Genomic DNA, 22,509 nt, shown 5'->3' with positions numbered 1-22,509 from the left:
TCAAGCTATTGTCTTTGTCAGGACCCAGTATTTTAATTAGCAGCGAAAAAATATTTAGTGCTTGAAATATTAAACTATCTGTTATGCATTTTAAACCTTTCACTTTTTCTTATTTATTCAATCATCTTTTTTGAATCGATCATCATTTTTTAGTTAATCTATGAAAAGTTTAAAAAATGATTACAAGTAGCAACTTTAAAGCAAAATTTCAATGTTTTTGAAGTGCTTTATTTTTTTTATTTTTTTCTGCAAAACATAGAGTTTCATAATTTTGAAATTTTTTTAATAACCCACCGGATTTTTTGTGCATTTTTGGTGTTGTTATTATTTTTAGCTAAATTTCAATTTTGAAACCCCCCCCCCCCCCCCGCATGGACGGGTCCTTCGCACGGGCCTGCCTCCTTTACCATATATTTCATATAAAAATTTTTGGAGTCACTGTCGCATATTTAAGCCAAGGCAAAAAGAATTTCATCTTAAATAAAAAAATCGTTGAGATAAAACCAATCTCCATTCAAGAATGATTGACCAAGCACGAATAATGCAAGGCACAACATAAACTCAACATGAGTTTGACGTTGTAATACTTATTTCGATAAAAAAAAACCATCAAAACATCCGAATGACGATTAAAAATCTATTCAGTAAAAAAATTAAAAAATCTGTGACATTTTGAAATTATTTAATGCTCATATACCACACCCTAAAAACACCATGAACAATAGAACTCTACGTTTTTGGATGAATATTAATATATTTGAAATGGTTTCTGAATGATTTCTGATATTAATACAAAAGAGAGATAAAATCGTAATAAGGTCGAGCGTTTATTTGACGTGTAGCGGAAAAATCAAACAATGATAAAATCGAAAGACTACTGTATTCACAGATTTTAATTGAATTTTGCATTCGATTCTTATTTATTGAAAATTCTCCGATGGATTCAGATTTCAGATTCAAAATTGAGAATTGGAATAACGTTTTAGAATTTTTTTTGCCATCATATAGGGGAAAGGTTTCCTAAATGGGCCTATCGGGTTAAATGTCCCTACGGCCGTTTGACGAAATGGCTGACAAGAAAACAAATCTAATCAATGCATTTTTAGGGTGATACGCTTGGAACATAAGGCAAGAAAGAATTTTATAAACAAACCAACTCAAAAAAAAAATTAAAAATTTATACAAGGTTTTGATACCTTTTGATGTAATATTTTGACTTTTAAAAATTATACGTAGAGAAGCTCATAACAAAAAGTTGGGTGGTTTTTGTTTCTTATTCAAATGATCCTTAGAAGTACAACAAATTTAAGCTTTTATGATGGTTTCATAATGATGGGAAAGTGGAATAAAAGAGTGTTTTTGTATGCCCCCATCATTTTTGTAAACTGCCACTACCCTAAAATAACAAGTTAAACTATATAAATATATGATTTTTATCATTAAAACTTCAAATCTAAGCTCTAATTAATATCTTAAGAGCAAATTGAAGATCTCAAAACAAATTTGATAAAATTTATCCTATCAATGAAATTCCTCCATATGATGGCAAACCTAAATTTTGTTTATTCTATAAAATTTTAAAAGACATAGATTTTTATAAAACTTCAGCTTTGTCGTAAGAAAGTTATCAGTTTCTAGCATTTCCAATGAAGTTATACGGAAGAATTGCCAAAAAAACAGAAATTTTACCTAAAGCATAAATAGGCACGTTTAGCCCACACATTTTGAGGTTCGGCAATTTTGACAACAGTTATAATAAAATCAATTTCTCAAAAAAGGAAAAAGATTTCAACAAAAAAATTACTCCAATTCATAGCAAACAGATGTCTTCTCATGTGTTTATAGTTTTTGTACACATATTCGATGTAATATTTGATTAAATCAGTATTCTGCTTAATTGGCGCATATAGCCCGCTCCTCCCCTATGTTTGGAATCGAAATTGGAATTAAAAAACTTTCAACCTGGTTTTGAATCGTATTGAATATTCGTAGCTCTAGATAAAACATTTATGTTGAGATTTAAAAAAGTTTATTTCTATTGAGAGAACAGTCTTATATTTCTGATCCAAAATTTAACTAATTTTAATTTCAAGAGCAACATTTTTGAAATAATAAAAATCATTTTAAAACAGGCCAAAGTCAAATCCAATGTCAAAATCCGTAACTTCGAGTCTCCTTTAAGTGGGTAGAATTTGTATAACATTTTATATTTGAAAAAAAAAAAAAAACAAAATAAATTGAAACCTTTTTTAGAGATCTATTATCCAATGTCCATTTTTGGATAGCAAAAAAATGTCTGTTGCAAAGTCTTAATCGGGAGTTTGAAAAATTATCTGCTAAGGATTTATTATAAAGAGATATGAAACTTTCTTATGACAACTTCCGACTTCGCTTCGAACTTCATATTTGCCGCATAAATAGTACAAAATCCTCCAAAATTAAGCCTTTTCAATTATCTACTGAATTGGCATATAACTTGCTGAATTGAACAAATTCTTAATGTCTTTACTCTCCTCAAAGTTCTTTACTTTCTTGTTTAAGATTTGGTTGTGCAATTTAAACGTTAAAAAAATCGATTTTTTTGGGACACCTTTTCAAGTAAAAAAAATCAATAGTGTACCGTCTTAAGAATTTATTTATGAATAATCGGATACATGCACATTAGGGTGTCCCAAAATTGCATAGCTTCTGGGAATCTGGGGGCTCACTCTTCAAATGGTAGAATAGAATGTGCAGAACAAACTTTTGTATGAAGCCAACTAAAAAAAATCATGTTTAGAGGTTCCGCAAGCGCGATCTTTAAAAAAAGTCCACTTTCAAAAGATTTGATTTTAAATAAATTCTGGGTCCAAAAATTTTCATAAAATTTATATATTTTATATTTTTTAAATTTTGTTTGAGTTAAAAACTACACGTAAAAAATACAAAATGAACGAAATTCGTATCAATATGAAAAACTAGCAAGCTATTTTCAAGAAAAAAAATTTTTTGGTCCAAAAATTTTGAATTCAACTGACCAAAATGTGTACCAAGCGTAGAATATTTTTGATACCAATGCCATCAAAAGATGCGGATTTTTTTGCACTTAAACTTTGCTGAACAAAACATGTGGTTTGTATCAACGTGTGAACAGCTATTCACGATTTAATGCTTAACAAATATCACAATTTAGGATATTTTTTATTTAATTTATCAATTTTGTCTTAATAAATACTTACTTTAAAACCAAAATACTTGCCAAAAAGACTTTGATGGTTTAAAGGAGTCATCAGAAGGCCTTATTCCGAATTTGAGCAGAATCGGACAACAGGAAGGGGTTGCACTGAATCTCAAGTGTGAAAGGGATTCTGAGACATAGTGTTCTAAAGAAGCATGAAAAACTGGTTTTTCATCATACATTTTTGTCTTTACCAATCGATTGCTTGATTATGTAAGTTTTATTAAAATTTAAATTAAGACTAATATTTCACCTGAAGACTGCAACTCGATCGGACTTAAAACAAAAAAGTTATGGCTGTTCAAAGATTGTATTTTGGTTACAAATTGTCCTGTAAAACGCAATGAGTAAAAAGTACTCATTGTGTGTTAAACGACAATTTGCCACAAAAATACAATCTTGGAACAGCCATAACTTTTTTGTTTTAAGTCCAATCGAGTTGCAGTCTTCAGGTGAAATGTTAGTCTTAATTTAAATTTTAATAAAACTTACATAATCAAGCAATCGATTGGTAAAGACAAAAATGTATGATGAAAAACCAGTTTTTTATGCTTCTTTAGAACACTATGTCTCAGAATCCCTTTCACACTTGAGATTCAGTGCAACCCCTTCCTGTTGTCCGATTCTGCTCAAATTCGGAATATGGCCTTCTGATGACTCCTTTAAACCATCAAAGTCTTTTTTTGCAAGTATTTTGGTTTTAAAGTAAGTGTTTATTAAGACAAAATTGATAAATTAAATAAAAAATAACCTAAATTGTGATTTTTGTTAAGCATTAAATCGTGAATAGCTGTTCACACGTTGATACAAACCACATGTTTTGTTCAGCAAAGTTTAAGTGCAAAAAAATCCGCATCTTTTGATGGCATTGGTATCAAAAATATTTCACGCTTGGTACACATTTTGGTCAGTTGAATTCAAAATTTTTGGACCAAAAAATTTTTTTTTCTTGAAAATAGCTTGCTAGTTTTTCATTTTGATACAAATTTCGTTCATTTTGTATTTTTTACGTGTAGTTTTTAACTCAAACAAAATTAAAAAAGTATAAAATATATAAATTTTATGAAAATTTTTGGACCCAGAATTTATTTAAAATCAAATCTTTTGAAAGTGGAGTTTTTTTAAAGATCGCGCTTGCGGAACCTCTAAACATGATTTTTTTTAGTCTGCCCCATACAAAAGTTTGTTCTGCACATCATAATCTACCATTTGGAGGGTGAGCCCCCAGATTCCCAGAAGTTATGCAATTTTGGGACACCCTAATGCACATATACCTGTGTAACCCGAAACCCATAAAAGGATATGAAAAATAATCAACACATGAAATATGGTATAAAGCCTGTCCACGTAGGGATTTTGAAGCATTGAAGCTCATTATCACATTGGGTGAAGAATGACAGTATATTATTCTAGTTTAAATTCTTAGAATTCTAAACACTTACAAACAGGATAGCCCAAGCAACCAAAAGTCCCATAAATCAGGTACACAAACTCAGGCCCATCATTGATATGAAGTACGTTCTATGCAGCTCAAAATTTAAGTTTTTATTGATAGTTTCAAGTTCCAAAACAAGTCTTAATGATCGTCTATTCAGCTTTCAGTGGCCTTTTAGTTCAGCTTCCAAAACATCGTAAAATGAGCAAAAATATCTCTCTAAAGGGTGATACGGTCAAAATTTGGTCAAGGGAAAACGCGTGTAAATCGGTGAATCGGTGAAAAAATCAAATTTAATGTCTTTTTCAAGTTTCATTAGTATAAAATTCAGGAAAAATATTCAGTTAGGCTTCCGCTTTTCCAAATCCGAATTGCCGGGCCTTACGCTTAACCCCTGCCATCAGATTTTGTACAGCCACCTTGTCCACCTTCTTCACCACAGAAAGCCAGTTTGCCTTGAAATGCTGCTCGTCCTTAGCAGTTTTTTTTGGCCTGCTTTATGTTCTGCTTGACAATAGCCCAGTATTTCTCAATTGGGCGGAGCTCTGGCGTGTTGGGAGGGTTCTTGTCCTTAGGAGCCACCTGCACGTTGTTGGCGGCGTACCACTTCATGGCCTTTTATCCGTAATGGCAAGATGCCAAATCCGGCCAAAACAGTACGGAACAACCGTGTTTCTTCAGGAAAGGCAGCAGATGTTTATTCAAACACTCTTTCACGTAAATTTCTTGGTTCACAGTCCCGGAAGCTATGAAAATGCTGCTTTTCAAGCCACAGGTACAGATGGCTTGCCAAACCAGATATTTCTTCGCGAACTTTGGTAGTTTCATGTGCTTGAAAATATCTGCTACCTTTCCCATTCCTTTTGCCGTATAAAACTCCTGTCCCGGAAGCTGCTTGTAGTCGGCTTTGACGTAGGTTTCGTCGTCCATTACCACGCAGTCCAACTTCGTCAGCATCGTCGTGTACAGCCTCCGGGATCGCGCTTTGGCCGTCGTATTTTGTTTATCATCGCGATTTGGAGTCACTACCTTCTTGTAAGTCGATAGTCCGGTTCGTTTTTTAGCTCGATGCACGGTTGTAGACGATACACCCAGCTTATTTGCGGCATCTCGGAGAAAGAGGTTCGGGTTTCGCTTGAAACTACCGGCAACTCTCTTTGTCGTCTCAGCGGCTTCCGGTTTTCGATTTCCCCCCGATCCAGACTTCGTGGCTGTCGACAAACGTTCCCAAACACTTTAATTACATTTGTAACGGTTGATTTGGCAACTTTTAGCGATTTTGCCAGCTTTGCGTGCGAGTAGCTCGGATTTTCGCGATGCGTGAGCAAAATTTTGATACGCTGCTCTTCTTCCTTGGACGGCATTTTGACAACTAAAGAGTGAATTCCAAAATCAAAATAGGAGCAACATTCAACACACACACCTACAAAATGAGGGGTGTTCAGGTTTTATAAATGCAAAATTGAAAGAAATACGTCAAGTTGATATTGACCAAATTTTGACCGTATCACCCGTTATATGTACTAGAAGTCCGAAAGAAATGCAACACTTTATGCATTCATGGCACAGTACTTTAGGTTTCTCTATTTTGTCGAGTTTTCCAAACGATGAATAAAAATGGAAAGCATCACAAATAGATTAAAATCTAAACTTTTCGTTAAAAATAAGTATTCTATTTCATCAGCAGTACTTTTCTATAAGTAAAATATAACAACTTCGACAGTTTTAAAACCGCCGTTGAGAAAAGCTTCTCTCAGGCCTCTAAATGAACTGTGCAGGCAATCAGCGCCTTTGAATATGTAATTTGCGCCCAAACAGTTGGCAAAGAGCACAACAGCAATTTAAACTCTATTTGAAATATAACATTTTCTCATGTTTGCGATGTTCCGATCTCTATCTCATCGAATAATCCAACGATCCTTTGACTTTTCACTAAAAATCTGCAAGAAAATTAACAAAAACTACAAACGATAACTGTCAATTTGTTTAAGTATTTTTTTTTATTAAACTGCCAAGTAAGTCTACTAGCAACTAGCAACTTATTGTTACTTTTATAGCTTTAAATTTCCTGGTTTCTCCGGTTGCTCCTAAATAAAGAAATTATTTCAATATAATCTTTTGGGCATTGAAAGATATGGTAACCCTAGTAGAAACACACCCAGAAAGATGGGTGTCGAAAAAAAGATTATTTGATAAATTTTCAGCGCTTGTTTTCGACAGCTCAAAAATAATTGAAAATTCATAAAATGTAAACAAAAATATGAAATAAATTACCGAAAAGATTGATTTCAGAACTTTATCCATCCATTGATTCCATTTATGATGGTTTTATTCGAGTAAAAAGGGGAGTTTTTTCAAAATTATTCTTATTTGGTCGATGGCATTGAATTTCACAGGTGATTTATAATGTCACTTTTAAATTATTCATTAAGTAGTAAATAAACAACTTCTTTAGAAGAATTTTTATATTCAACGTAAATAGAAAAATATGAACAGAGAAAGCTAGAGCCACCAAATGGAAAGATAGCTTTTCATTAAAAAATTGTCGAAAACTAGCTCCTGTCGAAATCTAGAGTATCTACCGTTTTTATTATTTTTCTTTTTAAAAAGACGTAAATCAGACCCTAAACTGTCGTAAACGTTCAATTTGGGTTTAAATTGATTAATAGTGTTGTAAATAGCGTTCATCCTTTACTAGTACGTTTTGTCCAGTTTTTCCTTACGAAAAAATCAATCCTTATATTTGTAATTAACTATTTTGTATAAATTTTCAAAATTTAAACTTTATCCATAACAAAAATAGATACTTGAAACATTTTTCTCTTTTGTCCTTTGGTTTTTTTTGTGATTGAAGATTTTGAGAAATTTCGACTCGACTTTGTTTTTGTGGTAATGAAGTTTTTGAAAAATTGAGTATGTTTCTTTTAAGTTGAACTGTTTCTAGAATAAGCTAAATAAAAAAAAATGTTGTTTGGTATTAAACCCTATTTAACCTTATTTTTAAACGAACTTAAACTTAAAAAAAATCACATTTGATATTCATGTTTGCAGAATATTATTCAGATTTTATTTCTGTTTTGTTTGCAAAACACTGAATTAAAATAGTCTACTTTGAAAATGTTTGCTTACCCTTTGTTTTTACCGGAATTGGATGATCGGGGATTTTCGGGGACAATTGATTTACACTCAATTAACTGGACAAACTTTTATTGGACGAATAAAAAACGCGACGGTTCGGATGGACAGAAATTTATTTTTAGCGAACGATCAGACACAGAACAAAAGGATCAAACGGAACGAGTGTGTACTGATCAACAGTTTATTGGGTTCTGACTTCTACAATGTGTCGTATGGGATGCTGCGCTAGCTAACAGATCTGGGCAGATTGATTAAAGAAGAGATAGAAAAGTCTACCCTTCAATTGATGATGCTGTTTTGTTATAGGGTATGCGAAGACCGGATTTTTGTTCTAACATACCGGCCGCCTTGAAATATTATCTTTTTCAATAGATTCCTATGCTTTGATTCAAAACAAATCCCATACGCACTTATACTTCTTCTCTCACTGAATGCTAGTTTCTAATATTCACGATAAACATGACACCACTAAGATGACGATGATTAGGTTCACGGAGACTGGAGACGATGACTACAACGAGGACGAATATGTTGAAGACGTAGCCCAGGACTTCCAGCGCCACGTTGACCCTGTGAGGAAGAACGAGTAAGTTCCTAACCAATTGGAAGAATGAACAGGGTACTTAACGTTGGGTGGTGATGGGGTGACAGGTCCGACCCGTCCGATCGCAACCGCGTCACCCCCCTAGGCTTTAGGGCTGGAATCCTGCTCAGACTGGCTGCGTCTGGTTGCACGTTTGCAACTGCAATGACTGGAAGGATGCTGTCTCCGATGTACAAACGACAGGATAACATCGCTTGTAGTGTTGGTGATTGAACAGACGGGGTATCGATTTAAACTGGACTGGACAACAGGGTTGAACTGGACTGGATGACTAGATCGCTGAGGTGTTCTACTGGAACAACTGGAATGGACGGACTGGATTCGGTGGACAGCATGACAACTGACTTAAAACAGGAATTGAAGTACGGGATCGGTATCACAGGATTGGTTCAAACTCTTTAAAGCCTCTTATGTTAGTATGCACGCTGGTCGGCCGCCAACACGGATTGCGTTGCGATGATTGTGCCAGAATTCCGGATGAATTTGTGTTGAATTTCTTCAACTCAAAACAACCATCTGGCTTGCTGATCGCCATCTTCTTTAAGTATATTTCCCCATTCTCAATTGTCGATTTGTCCGGGAGGGTGCCTGCGACTATCCACCCAAACACGGAATTTTGCAGATACGGACCGTCATACATCAGCTTAAATTTTCCATCTAATAGCAGATTGAAGAAATGTTCTGCACCGATGATGAGATCGATTGTTCCTGGTTCCCAGAATTGAGGATCGGCGAGTTGAATGCTTCGCGGTAGCTGCCGGGTTTCATAAGAAACTCGTGTAGCCGGAAGTGGTGCTGTCAACTCAGGTAGGATAAAGAATTTCATCGAAATGGGGGAAATATTTGAGGCATTTGAACCAACGGATGCTTCCACCATCGTGTTTGATACAGCTTGCGATCTCCCGATGCCCTGTACGGTAAGATTCTCTGCTACACTGCGTAGCCTAAGTTGTTGGCTGAAACGAGAAGCCATGAAGCAGAACTGAGAGCATGAGTCGAGCAATGCTCTGGCAATACGGGTGTTCCCATATGAGTCCTGAACACTAACAACAGCGGTAGGCAACAGGACTTGTTTTGTGTGGTTTGGTGGTGGAGAGGGAAGTACAATGGGATGCTTTGGATCTGTGGTGAGAATTGGCTGCGAGTATGTTACAGGATACGAGGTTGAGGGTTGAGTGTTGGGAGGATGGGTCGTCCTTAGCTGGTTGGATTCAGGTGAGTCTTGGAGTGTAGGAGAGAATTGTGGTTGAGGCTGAAATTTTGGCGAAGAGGGTCGGTTTGGTTGCTGCGAGACGGAGGATTTCGGATGTAGCAGTGAGTGATGACGCATGCCACAATGGTGGCAGAATCCTTTCGAACAGGAACGAACAAGATGACGTGAGGACAAACAATTAAAACATAACTTTGCCCTTTTCACAGCTTCACTTCTTTCGTCCACTGACAGCTTCAGGAATTTTGTACAATAAAAGGCTCGATGAAAAATATCACTACAAAATGGACACTTAACAATGGACGGAACTGCTGGCTTTCTAACCCCAACTGTGATCGGCTCATCACAGTTATCTGGCTCCTCTGGTTTCCGATGTGAAATGGATTCAAGCACTGAGCAATGCTTGCGTAGGAAGAGCATCAGGTCATCAAATAACGGAACTTCCTTTGAACTATGGTGTGTTTCCCACTGGCGCAGGGTGTGTTGATCCAAGCGGGAACACACCATGTGAACCAGGAGGGTGCTCCACTGGTCAGGTTTCTCTCCCACTTTTTGTAGCATCTGGAGGTTTCGCTCAAAATCGCTTATAAACTTGTTCAGCACTTCATAGCTCTCATGCCTCAGGGAATCGATGGAGAACAGTGAGTCTAAGTACGATTTCACCAGGAGTTTCCTATTTTCGTAGCGCCTTTCTAATGTCGACCAAGCCACCTCATAGTTTGCTGCTGTTATGTCTACTGACGCAATTGCTTGTAAAGCTTCATCTGTCACGGCCGAACGTAAATAGCAAAATTTATCTGTGTTGGAAAGTTGATTGCTTGAGTGGATGAGACTTTTAAAAGAGTCTCGGAACGTTACCCACTCCTTGGTTTTTCCACTGAAGAGTGGCAGCTTGATTTCCGGTAGTTTCACCCTTGCCAAAGTTGAGGAAGCACCAGGAAAGGCAGATGCACTGGAAGCTGAAGTTTCGTTGATGGATCCACGAATTGATGACAACAGGCGTAGAAGTTTGCTTTTCAGCTCACAGTAATCGTCTTCAAACTGGATCAAAATTCTGATATTTTCTTCCTCCCTTGCTTGTTCCAATGCCACATTATCACTCAGCTCATCTGTGGTATCACTCAGGTGGTCAGTAATAAGTTCTATTTCCGTACGCACTATTTTGAACTGTTTGTATGCATATTCTAACAGTTCTAAACGAACACTTGCCAGCTCTGCGTTATCACTTTCACTCAACACAAACTGACGCACCGAGTCAACTGTTACACGCAGATTGCGTTCTTGCTTAACTAGTTCACGTATATCACCAGGCATTTTCACAAACAAGGGGGATCTTTTCACTCACTAGTTTCACTTTGACTGTTTCACTGTTAGTTCCGACCGTTTCCACTCAACGTCTCGAGCAACCGACTTGACAGTAATTTTTCTTGATTAGCTGATGTGCCACCAAAATCAGCGCAAAATTCGTAACAGGCCGTGTTATCCAAAATCAGCCAAAACTCAACCACTTGATCCAGAATATTATCCAAACCAGCGTTCAATTTTCAAAATTATCTCGACCAACAACTCAACCGGGAAGGTAAAAAACCTTATTCTACAGCCAGATGTGTGGGATTTACATGCGATCAATCACCACAGACCGTTAATCAAAGCTAATTTGTACTTCCCTGTAATCCTGTAGTCGAAGATGATCCACGGGAACAGTTGATCAACGAACAGCAAGAAAACAGCACGGCATAGAGCAGCAATAGAATGGATAACAGCAACTCCGGTGATTCCACACCGGTACGGCACAGCAAACGGCAACTTAAGACCCACCAGCAACAACAGCGCAAAATGTTTCACTTTTGCCGATTTTGGCTCACACAAGTAAATGGAAATTATCCGCAAACCACGGCAACCACGGGAGAACGAATTATTTTAACCCACTCAATCGGCGCACTTTTGAAAGCGTCCAAACAATTTGTTCGCGCCACCCGTCCACACAGGATAACGTTGTACGTTTTGTGCACAAATCTGCACGCTTAGCAGCGTGCTCACAGGTCAACGAACTGACACCGCTTGTCCAGCTTTTGTCCCAACCCACAAAGCACGACACACGACACAGGTCACTGTATTCCGCGGCGGCTAAAAAGTCCCGACATCCGGCTATCGAAGGACCAATGTTTTTACCGGAATTGGATGATCGGGGATTTTCGGGGACAATTGATTTACACTCAATTAACTGGACAAACTTTTATTGGACGAATAAAAAACGCGACGGTTCGGATGGACAGAAATTTATTTTTAGCGAACGATCAGACACAGAACAAAAGGATCAAACGGAACGAGTGTGTACTGATCAACAGTTTATTGGGTTCTGACTTCTACAATGTGTCGTATGGGATGCTGCGCTAGCTAACAGATCTGGGCAGATTGATTAAAGAAGAGATAGAAAAGTCTACCCTTCAATTGATGATGCTGTTTTGTTATAGGGTATGCGAAGACCGGATTTTTGTTCTAACACCCTTCTTAAATAAGCCAATATAAATAAAGAACAGTCTAATGAGATTTTGTACCACCAAGCTTCAAATCTAAACCTAATCTCTAGTCGTTTGGCTGCCGAGGGCGCTAAATTGATTGTTCGGAAGTAAATTAACTTCGCATGGGTCATTGATAAATGCAATAACAGTAATTCTACCACCCATTTGGGTATCGGTCTCTGTAATTTCAGATGTCGCTGCAGCATTTCTACGTTCCACATCCGGGTTATCAGTGCGTGACCGCCTTGCGGTGCCTGCTGATGGCTCAGTACGAACCGACCAAATGGCAAGCGCTAAGTAAACTTGAGTCCCATGATGAACAGCGCCGTGGAACGGAACAGTGGCGTAACGATCGAACTTTTGTGGCCAGTTTTATCCCTAGGTTAGTATTTTTCTGACATTTTACTGTGATTTTAAGCCATTTAAGTTTAACTATGAGGAGGAGTTAGGATTTTTTTTGTTCAATAAATGGGGAGGAAATCCGTTAGACGTGACTGTAATAACTAATTAATTAGCTTTATCTTCTTACACGCCCGATTTGAATCGTCCACTCGACGACACTGAACGCACGTGGGGCCTTCCTGGTGTTGACAACGCAAATTATGCTCGGATGACATGCCGTGAATTTACTACCTTCGATTGTGGGGTCCTTCGAACGTTCGAATCTCACCTACCGACCACGTTTGCTCATCTCGGCCTACAGATTCTTCAAGTGCGAAAACAAATGGACTGAAGATGAAATATTGAAGGTGGTTGGTATACTGCAAGTGAATGGCCATGAGATTCCTCTAACGGAACCGCCATCGGTGGCTGTCTACAATAATGCCTCGATGATTGAACACTCCTGCCGGCCGAATCTGTCCAAGAGTTTCACCAGCAAAAAAGAGATTGTCTTCTGGGCTCCGAGTGCCATCAAAAAGGGTGAACGGCTGAGCATCTGCTACACGGACGTCCTTTGGGGCACGCCCAGTCGAATGGAACACCTGCAGCAGACCAAGCTGTTCCGATGCTCCTGTGCCCGGTGTTTGGATCCGACGGAATTTGGCACCTACTTCAGCGCCCTGAAGTGTTCCGGGTTCAAGAAGGACTCGGACTGCAACGGGCTGTTGCTTCCGGAAAATGCCAGCAACTGGTTCGGTAGTTGGATATGCAACAAATGCCGTAGTTTGGTGGATGTGAAGGAAATTTCCAATATAATGGACAGGGCCCGAGTGGATCAGAAAGCGATGCAAAAATCGAACGAGGAACACTGCAGCAAGTATATTGCCCACTACTCAAGGTGGCTCGCACCGAATCACCACTTCATCGTGGACGTAAAGTTGTCCTTTTCGCAAATTATCGGCGGCGGTCCACCACCGGAAGCGATCCAGAAAATTTCCGACGAGAAGCTAATGACCAAAATTAAATATTGCCAGGATTTGATTGGTCTGTTCGAGAAAATATGCCCAGGTAATAATTAATTACGCTGAAATTTGACTAGGTTTTTTCAAATAGAATACTAACTCAACCACTATTTGCATTGCAAAACACTCATAAAAATTCAAATTCAATCCGTAAAAAGGCCAATCCTTAGCTTCTTTCATGAAATTGAATAAAATTTATTTTTTCCTGACATAAAGTGGATACAAAACAGTACCAATAACTGTTTGTTCACTTGTAGTAATACCGCTAGACAGAGTCGATTTGGGGTCATTTTTGAATTTCTCAAACCCTGGGATCTTAACACCTTCGTGTTTATTCAAAACTGATACATGATTTTTTGCAGAATTTTTAAGTAACGTTTACATGAGTAAATTTGAACTTTTATGTTTGTATGGGGAAATTGAAAACTTTGCTCTGAAAAATCAACATCATTTTTTATTCTTCTCTTAAACCAAGTCTGTGTTTTGTGCCAATTTATAAATTAATTAATAGATATTTTCTATTGAAAAACTTTGTCGAAGATCGTAACTTCGTATCTTAAAGTCTGCTCCATTTAATATTGGAACAAATTCTTTTGCTCATTGTGGCGCTCCTAGTGGACGGATTTGGAAACTTTTTTCACCCACGTGTCGGGAAATTCATTACCTTTCACCATGTATTTATGTCATAACACCAAACGATAGCATTTTGTAAACAACCGCCGTGGAAGCCGAACGGAGAGATCAAATTGTGCAAAGTTTTCTTGAAAATCCATTGTTGTCGGCATCGAAGCTAGCTAAACAGCTTAAAATGCCCAGAAATACCGTATGGCGTGTTATCAAGCAGTACAAGGAAACATTGACGACGGCTCGGAAGCCGCATTCGAAGCGTCGGAGTGGAACTGTCGACCGGAAACTGCGTGGGAAAATCATCAAGGCCGTCAAGAGGAATCCCAATCTTTCAGACCGCGATTTGGCCAACAAGTTCCAGGCCGCTCACAGTACGGTGCGACGAATTCGTCTCCGGGAAGAAATAAGGTCATTCCGAGCCAGCAAACAGCCAAATCGGACGCTGAAGCAGAACAATGTGGCCAGAATCCGTGCTCGAAAGCTGTACGACCAAGTGCTGACCAAGTTCGACGGATGTATTCTGATGGACGATGAGACCTACGTGAAGGCGGACTTTGGGCAAATCCCAGGTCAAAAATTTTATTTGGCGACGGCTCGGGGGGATGTACCTGCAAAATATAAGTTCGTGTTTGCGGATAAATTCGCCCGCAAGTACATGATTTGGCAGGGGATATGCAGTTGTGGACAGAAAACCAAAGTCTTTCTCACTGACAAGACAATGACATCAGAAGTCTACAAAAAAAGAGTGCCTACAGAAACGAATTCTGCCGTTCATTCGTGCCCACGACCGTCCAGTAATGTTTTGGCCGGACCTCGCAAGCTGCCGTTACAGCAAAACGGTTATGGAATGGTACGCAACGAACGGGGTCAGCGTAATACCGAAGGACCTCAACCCCCCAAACTGCCCCCAGTTCCGGCCGATAGAGAAATACTGGGCAATCACGAAGCGGAGGCTTAAGGCAATGGGAAAACTTGTTAGGAACATGACTCAAATGAAGAACTGGTGGAATCAAATCGCCAAAACGGTGGACGAAAAGGGTGTGCGCCGCCTAATGTGCCGTATTACGGGAAAAGTACGAGAATTTCTTCGAAACAGCAATGAATAATTTTTTTAATTTTTTTTTTATGAAAGAGTAATGAAAATGCTACATTTGTATGAAAAACAAATTATGAATTCGTTAATAAATGACTGAACTACACGCAATTGTTTGTGTTCCAATATTAAATGAAGCAGACTTTATTAGGCAATGGATGTATGAATACGGGTATGTCTCTTGGCATTGAAAACCCATCAATTCTTCTGACATCACTGCTGGTGCCTATCAAGGTATAGTACGACTACTTATACTTCGCTAGGCATTAGCAGTGATGTCAGCAGAATTGATGGTTTATCAATGTCAGATTCAACAGCTTATAACTTTTTTTGCTTGATAAGATACAAAGTTAAGATTTTCGACAAAGTTGTTTAGCGGAAAGTTCCTTAACATTTTTTTTTAAATTGGCACAAAACCCACAAGCAGGATCGGTTCCAGAGAAGAAAAAAAATGATGTTGATTTTTCAGAACAAAATATTCAGTTCTTCCAGACAACCATAACAGTATAATTTTACTTATGTAAACGTTACTTGGAAATTCTGCAAAAAATATGGATGAGTTTTTAACAAAAACGAAGCTTTATGACCCCAGGATTTGAGTTTTTTTCGAACCGCATATTACACAGCCATTAGCACCAGAAAATCAAATTGCTCGTTCTCCTTTGTAATTTCAATTCGACTTTAATAAAAAATAAATTAATTTCTATAGCTCTTTGAGGATACAATTCGAATTAAAAATTTGTCTTCGGAAGACTGCAAATGGCCATGTTTCCTGAATTTTTTTTTAAACATCGAAATGTGCTTCATTTGTAACTCGTGTGCAAATCAAACCTTCAGCAGAAAATATTATTTTTTTCTTGGATTTTGGATGACCCTTTATTGAAATTTTAGTCATCAAACACTTCAGGGCATTTTTTTCGAGTCAGGTGTCGTGACACGCAAAATTTCATTTTTATGTCCTGACTCAAGGAAATGCTTTCGGAATAAAACGGAAATTCGGAACAACACCGAAGATCAATCGTAGCTTACCCAAGCTACTTTTTTTTAATTTTCTGAATGGCTATTGGAGTCATCGGATATTATGGATATCGGTGTAAAATATCACAAGTCACGTCAAGGTGACTCACAGAAAAAGCCCCACCGATATCCTGACTCCAATAACTATTTCAGAATAAAAATGTTAGCTCGGCGAGCTGCGATCGATCTACGTTTCTCTTCCGAATTTACGTTTAATTCCAAATGCATTTCCTTGAGTCAGAACAAAGACTAGTAGAAAATACTTCCCCGTACTACTAAAGTATCTCTATAAACTGCTGGTTTGTTTGGTTCAGATGAATCTAGTTTATGGCCAAAACTGCTTAGCCACTTAAAAAAGTACAGCTTAGAATTACGTGTCAAGAATACTTTCTAACATTGCGAAATCCGAACGTCAATTGATTCAAACTGGTTTTAAAGGGTGAACATTATTTCAGTTTTTCTTTAGCTCTTTTTATGCACTCGGGCATATACAAAACATTATCTACGATATGTTTCTACAGGTTGACTCCGGAGACAGTTTCGGATTCCTAACAAAAAATTATAAGATATGTATTGAATATTTTCGAATATGAAGAAAATAACATGATGAAAATATAAGGAATAGGTATAACTCTTCAACTGTTTCTTATTTCTAATTTCTATAAACGCTAAACAGCATTCCAGTTCGCTTTTGTTCAGTCATTAAGCTGAAACAGCAATTAGGCTTTAACTCAGCTCTCGTTCATTGACCTGTCGTTTTGAATCAGCCCAAATGTTTGTTGGGAACTCTCTTCTCTCCTTGAAGAACATTTACATACTGAATTCAACTAAAATGTTTATAAATTAACAGATTTTTATTCCATGTTTACCAAAATTTTTATAAAGGCCATCTTTTCCATGAGGGGGACATATTTCAAAATTTTAATAATCAATACTGGACCCCAAAAGTTTCCTAGTCGATGCATGACAAAAAGACATAACAAGTCTGTTATATATTCTCTTTCATCTTGCTGGGTGCTGATAGAAAAAAAATAATTTTGTTAATTATTTATTTTGATTTTTGATATGTGGATGTTCTAGCGAACATATCTTCACAATGGAGTGACTCAAATTATTTAAGATTATAAAAAATAAGTTGAAAAAGGTCAAAATTGCAAAACAAAAACGCTTCAAAGCTTCAAATTTTCATGGACCTTATTGCAGGCTTTGGATCAACTTTATTAAAATTCGGGTCCATTCTATTTGAGGCCCTTGGAGCCAAAGGGGTATAAGTGCATGAAAGTTTATTTCGAGAAAACACGCTTTAAAGTTTTTGTGTTGGGCCATTTGCCATATATTTGTAGAAAATTTGTATTTTGCTCTCAAACGTAAAAGCATATAAATAAAATTCAAAAAACCTGAAAAAATCACCAAATATAGTTTGAAATATGAAAAATCGTTTGGCATCATTAACTCAAAATCGACCATTTTGTCACTTATACCCCTTCGGCTCTAATTGCCTCATTTCTAATTCACTCATAGTATACATGTTTGTATGTATGTATTGAAATGTATGAGATAATTCCATCATAGTATTTCAAAAATGAACCAAGAAAATTCTGTTATTTGGCCCAAAAAACTTATCTGCTTAAAAATAAGCTCAATCGGACTCGGCTTGGTGGTGCCCCAAAGAGTTTTTTTCCTGATAAAACAACTTACAAAAAATAAAAGAAAATAAGGGAAATTGGAATGACAAGGAAGTACAAAGAAAGTCGGGGTCTGGTACTTTTTTTTTAAACACAAAATTTAGGCAAAACATAGATTTCGATGGACTATCAAATGTTATAAAAATTAAAAATGTCAGAAATTTAAAAAATTACAAATATCACAAAAATAAATGTTTGATATGTCTTTTTGTGTATTTTTTGTTAATTTAATTTAAATGAATTTTATAATTCTTGCAATTTTTGTCATGTTTGTAACTTTGGTTAGTTATGTTATTGTATTTTTTAAATTTTCTCATTTTTGTCACTTTTGTCTTTTTTATCACGTTTATCACTTTTGTCATTTTTATCACTTTTGTCATTTTTGTCATGTTTGTCATTTTTGTCATTTTTGTCATTTTTGTCATTTTTGTCATTTTTGTCATTTTTGTCATTTTTGTCATTTTTGTCATTTTTGTCATTTTTGTCATTTTTGTCATTTTTGTCATTTTTGTCATTTTTGTCATTTTTGTCATTTTTGTCATTTTTGTCATTTTTGTCATTTTTGTCATTTTTGTCATTTTTGTCATTTTTGTCATTTTTGTCATTTTTGTCATTTTTGTCATTTTTGTCATTTTTGTCATTTTTGTCATTTTTGTCATTTTTGTCATTTTGGTCAATTTTTTCATTTATTCGATCTTCTCGAATTTTGGTGGTCTCCTATTAGCGAAATTTTTAAGGTCAAAAATCGTAATCAATGATTCAATGAACAGAATATATTCAATCGACATTTCAATCAACGAGTAAATCAATAAAATAACATAAATATATAACAAGCAAACAACATATTATATTTGGTCTGTGTTTGAAATTTGATATTACTATTTTTGCTGTCACTCCCATAACAAAGTTGTACACTTAACAAGATTATTGAAAAACGAATTGAAATTAAAACTCACTTGTTAAATTCTTATTCCAGCTGAAGCCCGAGTTATTGGTGCCACCAGATTTGAGCTGCATGCTGCCTTGGCCGAGTTTGGCCGTCGAGGAGTGGAATCTAAGAATCCAGCCGTTCGCAGTGCCATGGAGGACTCGCTGTTCAATGCCAAAGAGTGTGTCCGGATGTTGTCCCATGAGCCGAGTGAACTTCCGGAAAGTAAGATCTGTGAACAGGCCCGTATCAATGTGGATTCGATAAATGTTCTGTTGGGTTTGAAGGAGGGTTAGGTCATAGCTGTGTGGAATATTTTTGATAATTTTGTTTTTCCCAAAAGACATATTTGTGTCGATAGTTGTAGCTGATAGTTAAGAGCAACATTTGTATGCTATGCAATGTACGAACTGCTTTTGTAAAAGTTATCACCTGAAACGATTTTCAAATAAAATACTCATAAAATGTTTGCTGAAAATTTGTGTTTTTATAATTTTAAGTAATTTTGTAGATTCACGCGACGTTTGACACTAATAGGTTAATATGGCTAATATTATTAGCCCTTACCTTACCCTTTCTTCAATACGACTCACTCCACATTTGTTGTTGGTGATTTGGCAAACACCACCGTAGTCTAAGTTAAAAGCTTTAAAACATTGAAAGCAAGCACGATCCAAAAATAAGTATTCCGCCAACATTCGTGATGTTGGAGTCCGCAAAAAATACTAGACTCCAACGTTTGTCTGTGAAAGCAAACGAAGTGACAAACCCAGTATGACATCAGAATCGGTAGAACTTTTCGAGCAAGTGAACGTGACAAACTGTATTTTATACTTTTTTTACCTTAAAAGGAGGCATGTTACGCGACGCTTTTTATGATTGATTTTTTATTTTTACTTGGAACTTCCGCTTTTCACTTCAAACGCTAGCTTCATTCAAATCGGAAGACGTTCACCACAAGCAATATGTCCCCGGAAACCATATTCCAATTTGGATGCTTTAAGGATTCAAGCGACATGTATCAGTTCCGCAACGTTTACTCGTCTTTAGATCTTTTTGATGGACACGTCAGGATTTGTAAATAATCGTTGGCTTTTTGGAAGGCATATTTAGTTTTTCATAAAACTTTAATATTTAATTTTTTCATAATTAGTAAAAAATAGTCACTTACTACAGGTGATATTTTCGTTGTCAAAGTAAAAATATACCTCAACATTATTTTCTCCAAGAAAAATCCTTTTAAGAAACACTGTGCAACTTATTCGAGGTCATTCAAAACTGATAATTCTGTTTTTTCTAAAATTAATTTTTTTTTTCTAAATAAATAGCTAAGTTTCTAGATCGTCAACCCATTGGAACTGAATAAAAATAATCACTGTTAAAATGAAGAATTCATCATTTTGAAAAAAATTCATTCTAGGTCTCAGAGACACAAAATAGCCAAAAATTCATAAGTTATAATATGAAGTTCAAATGACTTTGTTTGTTCTACTGTTTGTGTATTTTTTCGAGATCAACAAGTTTGCTGAAGACATGAATATAAAGTTTTAAAATGCTTTAGAATTCTGGACTACACCCTCGATATACGGCCGCTCGTTCTACTGCCTTTTGCTATTCGCTAATCTATTGCTACAACGGCAAAAAATAAATTTCATCACAGCTTACAATCGTTTTTTTTTTTTTTTAATTTCCTGTTATTTAGAAATTCAATTCATTACATGAAAAGCTCTGGATAAAACTTTTGGAGCTCAATTTATTTTGAGATAGTTGTTTCCATATCTTATCTACATACAGGGTCCGGCAATTGAAGTGCTATATTAGAACTAACAAATAATTTGATCAAAACAAAAACTTTTCTTTTTTGGAATGAAGAGTTAATCGCCGTAAATTTATTTTATGAAAATTGTTTTATCGGCTTTATCGGTGAAATTTAATATTCTTTGAGAAAGAGTATTTTAAAATTGAAAGAATATAGACGAATAGAAGATTAGAATAAGGAGAAAGATGTTAAAAATGAGCGGAAGGGTAATTTTAATTTGAAAAACTTTTCATCTCTCATCATTCACTCGCTGCAGAATCTCAAAGCACATATTCTAAAAAGTCCGCAGGTGGTTTTTGTGGTATTTTATCCCAGGACTCAACTAGATGGCACTTCAGAACTTCCAACTCGTCATGTTTTGTGGAGTTTATTTATTTATTTATTTATTTCGTCAATCATTAGTAGACACATACATTTTGGTTTTGCTTAAAACTATACAAAAATATAAAAATAATTATGTTTGTGAGTCAATTATGTCAATGACTTAAAATACTCTTTGAGTTTATGCCGAGATGTTGTAAAGTCAATGGCTTCACAGTGTTGATTATAATAGTTCATCATGCTGTTGATTGGTCCAGTTTTTGCGTATTCTGTGCGATGGTGATTGAGAGCAAATATATTACGGTTTCGAAGTCGTCTTGTTGGCGCGTAAAAATTTAATTTGGAAAGTAGTTCTGCTGTATCAACTCTCTGCGAAACAATATCGTTTACAAAAGAAATCATTGCATACTCTCGCCGTTTTCTTAGTGTTTGGATGTCGATCAACATGCAGCGAGCCTCATATGATGGAAGACGGTGTGATGGTCAACCTAGCTTACGAAGAGCATATAACAGAAATTGTTTTTGTACTGATTCTATTCTTTCTTCATGAATACCTGGGCGAGGAGACCTCACAGTGCTACAATATTCCAGAACGGACCTCACATAGGCAACATATAGAGTTTTGATGGTATACGGGTCTTTGAAGTTATAGCAGAAACGCTTTATAAACCCTAACATGCTATTCGCCTTATGTATAATAGTGTTATAGTGGTCAATAAAAGTAAGTTTGGAATCCAGGATAATTCCTAAATCTCTCACTTTATTACATCTTTCTACATCCTGGTTTCCTAGTGTAATTACAATATTTGGAGATGAAAGTTTTCGGCTAAATGATATTGAGTTACATTTTTTAACATTTAATTCGAGTAAACTTTTCTTACACCAGGTGTAGAAAATGTCTATTTCGTTCTGGAACAAATTCATATCTTCATGGTTTTTTATTTCTAAATATAGCTTCATGTCATCGGCGTATATGAGTATTTTAAGATTTTCAAGGATGAATTTAATGTCGCTCACGTACAAGATAAAAAGAAGTGGTCCTAATTGTAAGCCTTGTGGAACACCTGAAGTGACTTGAATGGGATTTGACTTCTTTCCATTAAATTTAATTATTTGTTGCCTATTTGTTAAATATGATTCAAGCCATTTCAGAAGTCCCAAACAACTCCAATTTTTTGCAGCTTATAAAGAAGCATCGGTATATCTATACGATCAAAAGCTTTGCTAAAGTCTGTATACAAAGCCTCAACGTGATTCCCATTGTCCATTGCATTTAAAGAATAATCAACAAATTCGAGTAAATTGGTAGAAGTTGATCGACCTTTGAAAAATCCATGCTGTTTGGCTGTTATTCGGTTTTTGATCTGAAGAAAAAACTTTTCATTCACAATTGCCTCAAAAAGCTTGGGAATGCAAGAGATAATAGCAATTCCACGATAATTACGTACATCAGCTTTCCGCCCAGATTTAAAAATAGGAACCAGAAATGA

The 22,509-nt window shown here is 36.3% G+C and overlaps 1 protein-coding gene across 1 annotated transcript in view; it reads left to right on the top strand.

Annotated features, from left to right (window-relative positions):
• Positions 1-19,357, top strand: part of LOC129748034 (SET domain-containing protein SmydA-8-like) — a 45,574-nt gene extending 26,217 nt beyond the window's left edge. Inside the window, exons 4-6 of the mRNA XM_055742497.1 lie at positions 12,318-12,508; positions 12,830-13,575; positions 18,928-19,357. Of these exons, the coding sequence (XP_055598472.1) occupies positions 12,318-12,508; positions 12,830-13,575; positions 18,928-19,175 (1,185 nt within the window). The 3' untranslated portion in view covers positions 19,176-19,357. The remainder of the gene's footprint in view (positions 1-12,317; positions 12,509-12,829; positions 13,576-18,927) is intronic.
• The last annotated feature ends 3,152 nt before the right edge of the window (positions 19,358-22,509 follow it).

This window comes from Uranotaenia lowii, chromosome 2 (genome assembly GCF_029784155.1).
Source record: "Uranotaenia lowii strain MFRU-FL chromosome 2, ASM2978415v1, whole genome shotgun sequence".
NCBI classification, from domain to species: Eukaryota; Metazoa; Arthropoda; class Insecta; order Diptera; family Culicidae; genus Uranotaenia; species Uranotaenia lowii.
The sequence above is the reverse complement of the archived record's forward strand: the minus strand, read 5'-3'. Positions and strand labels throughout refer to the sequence as shown.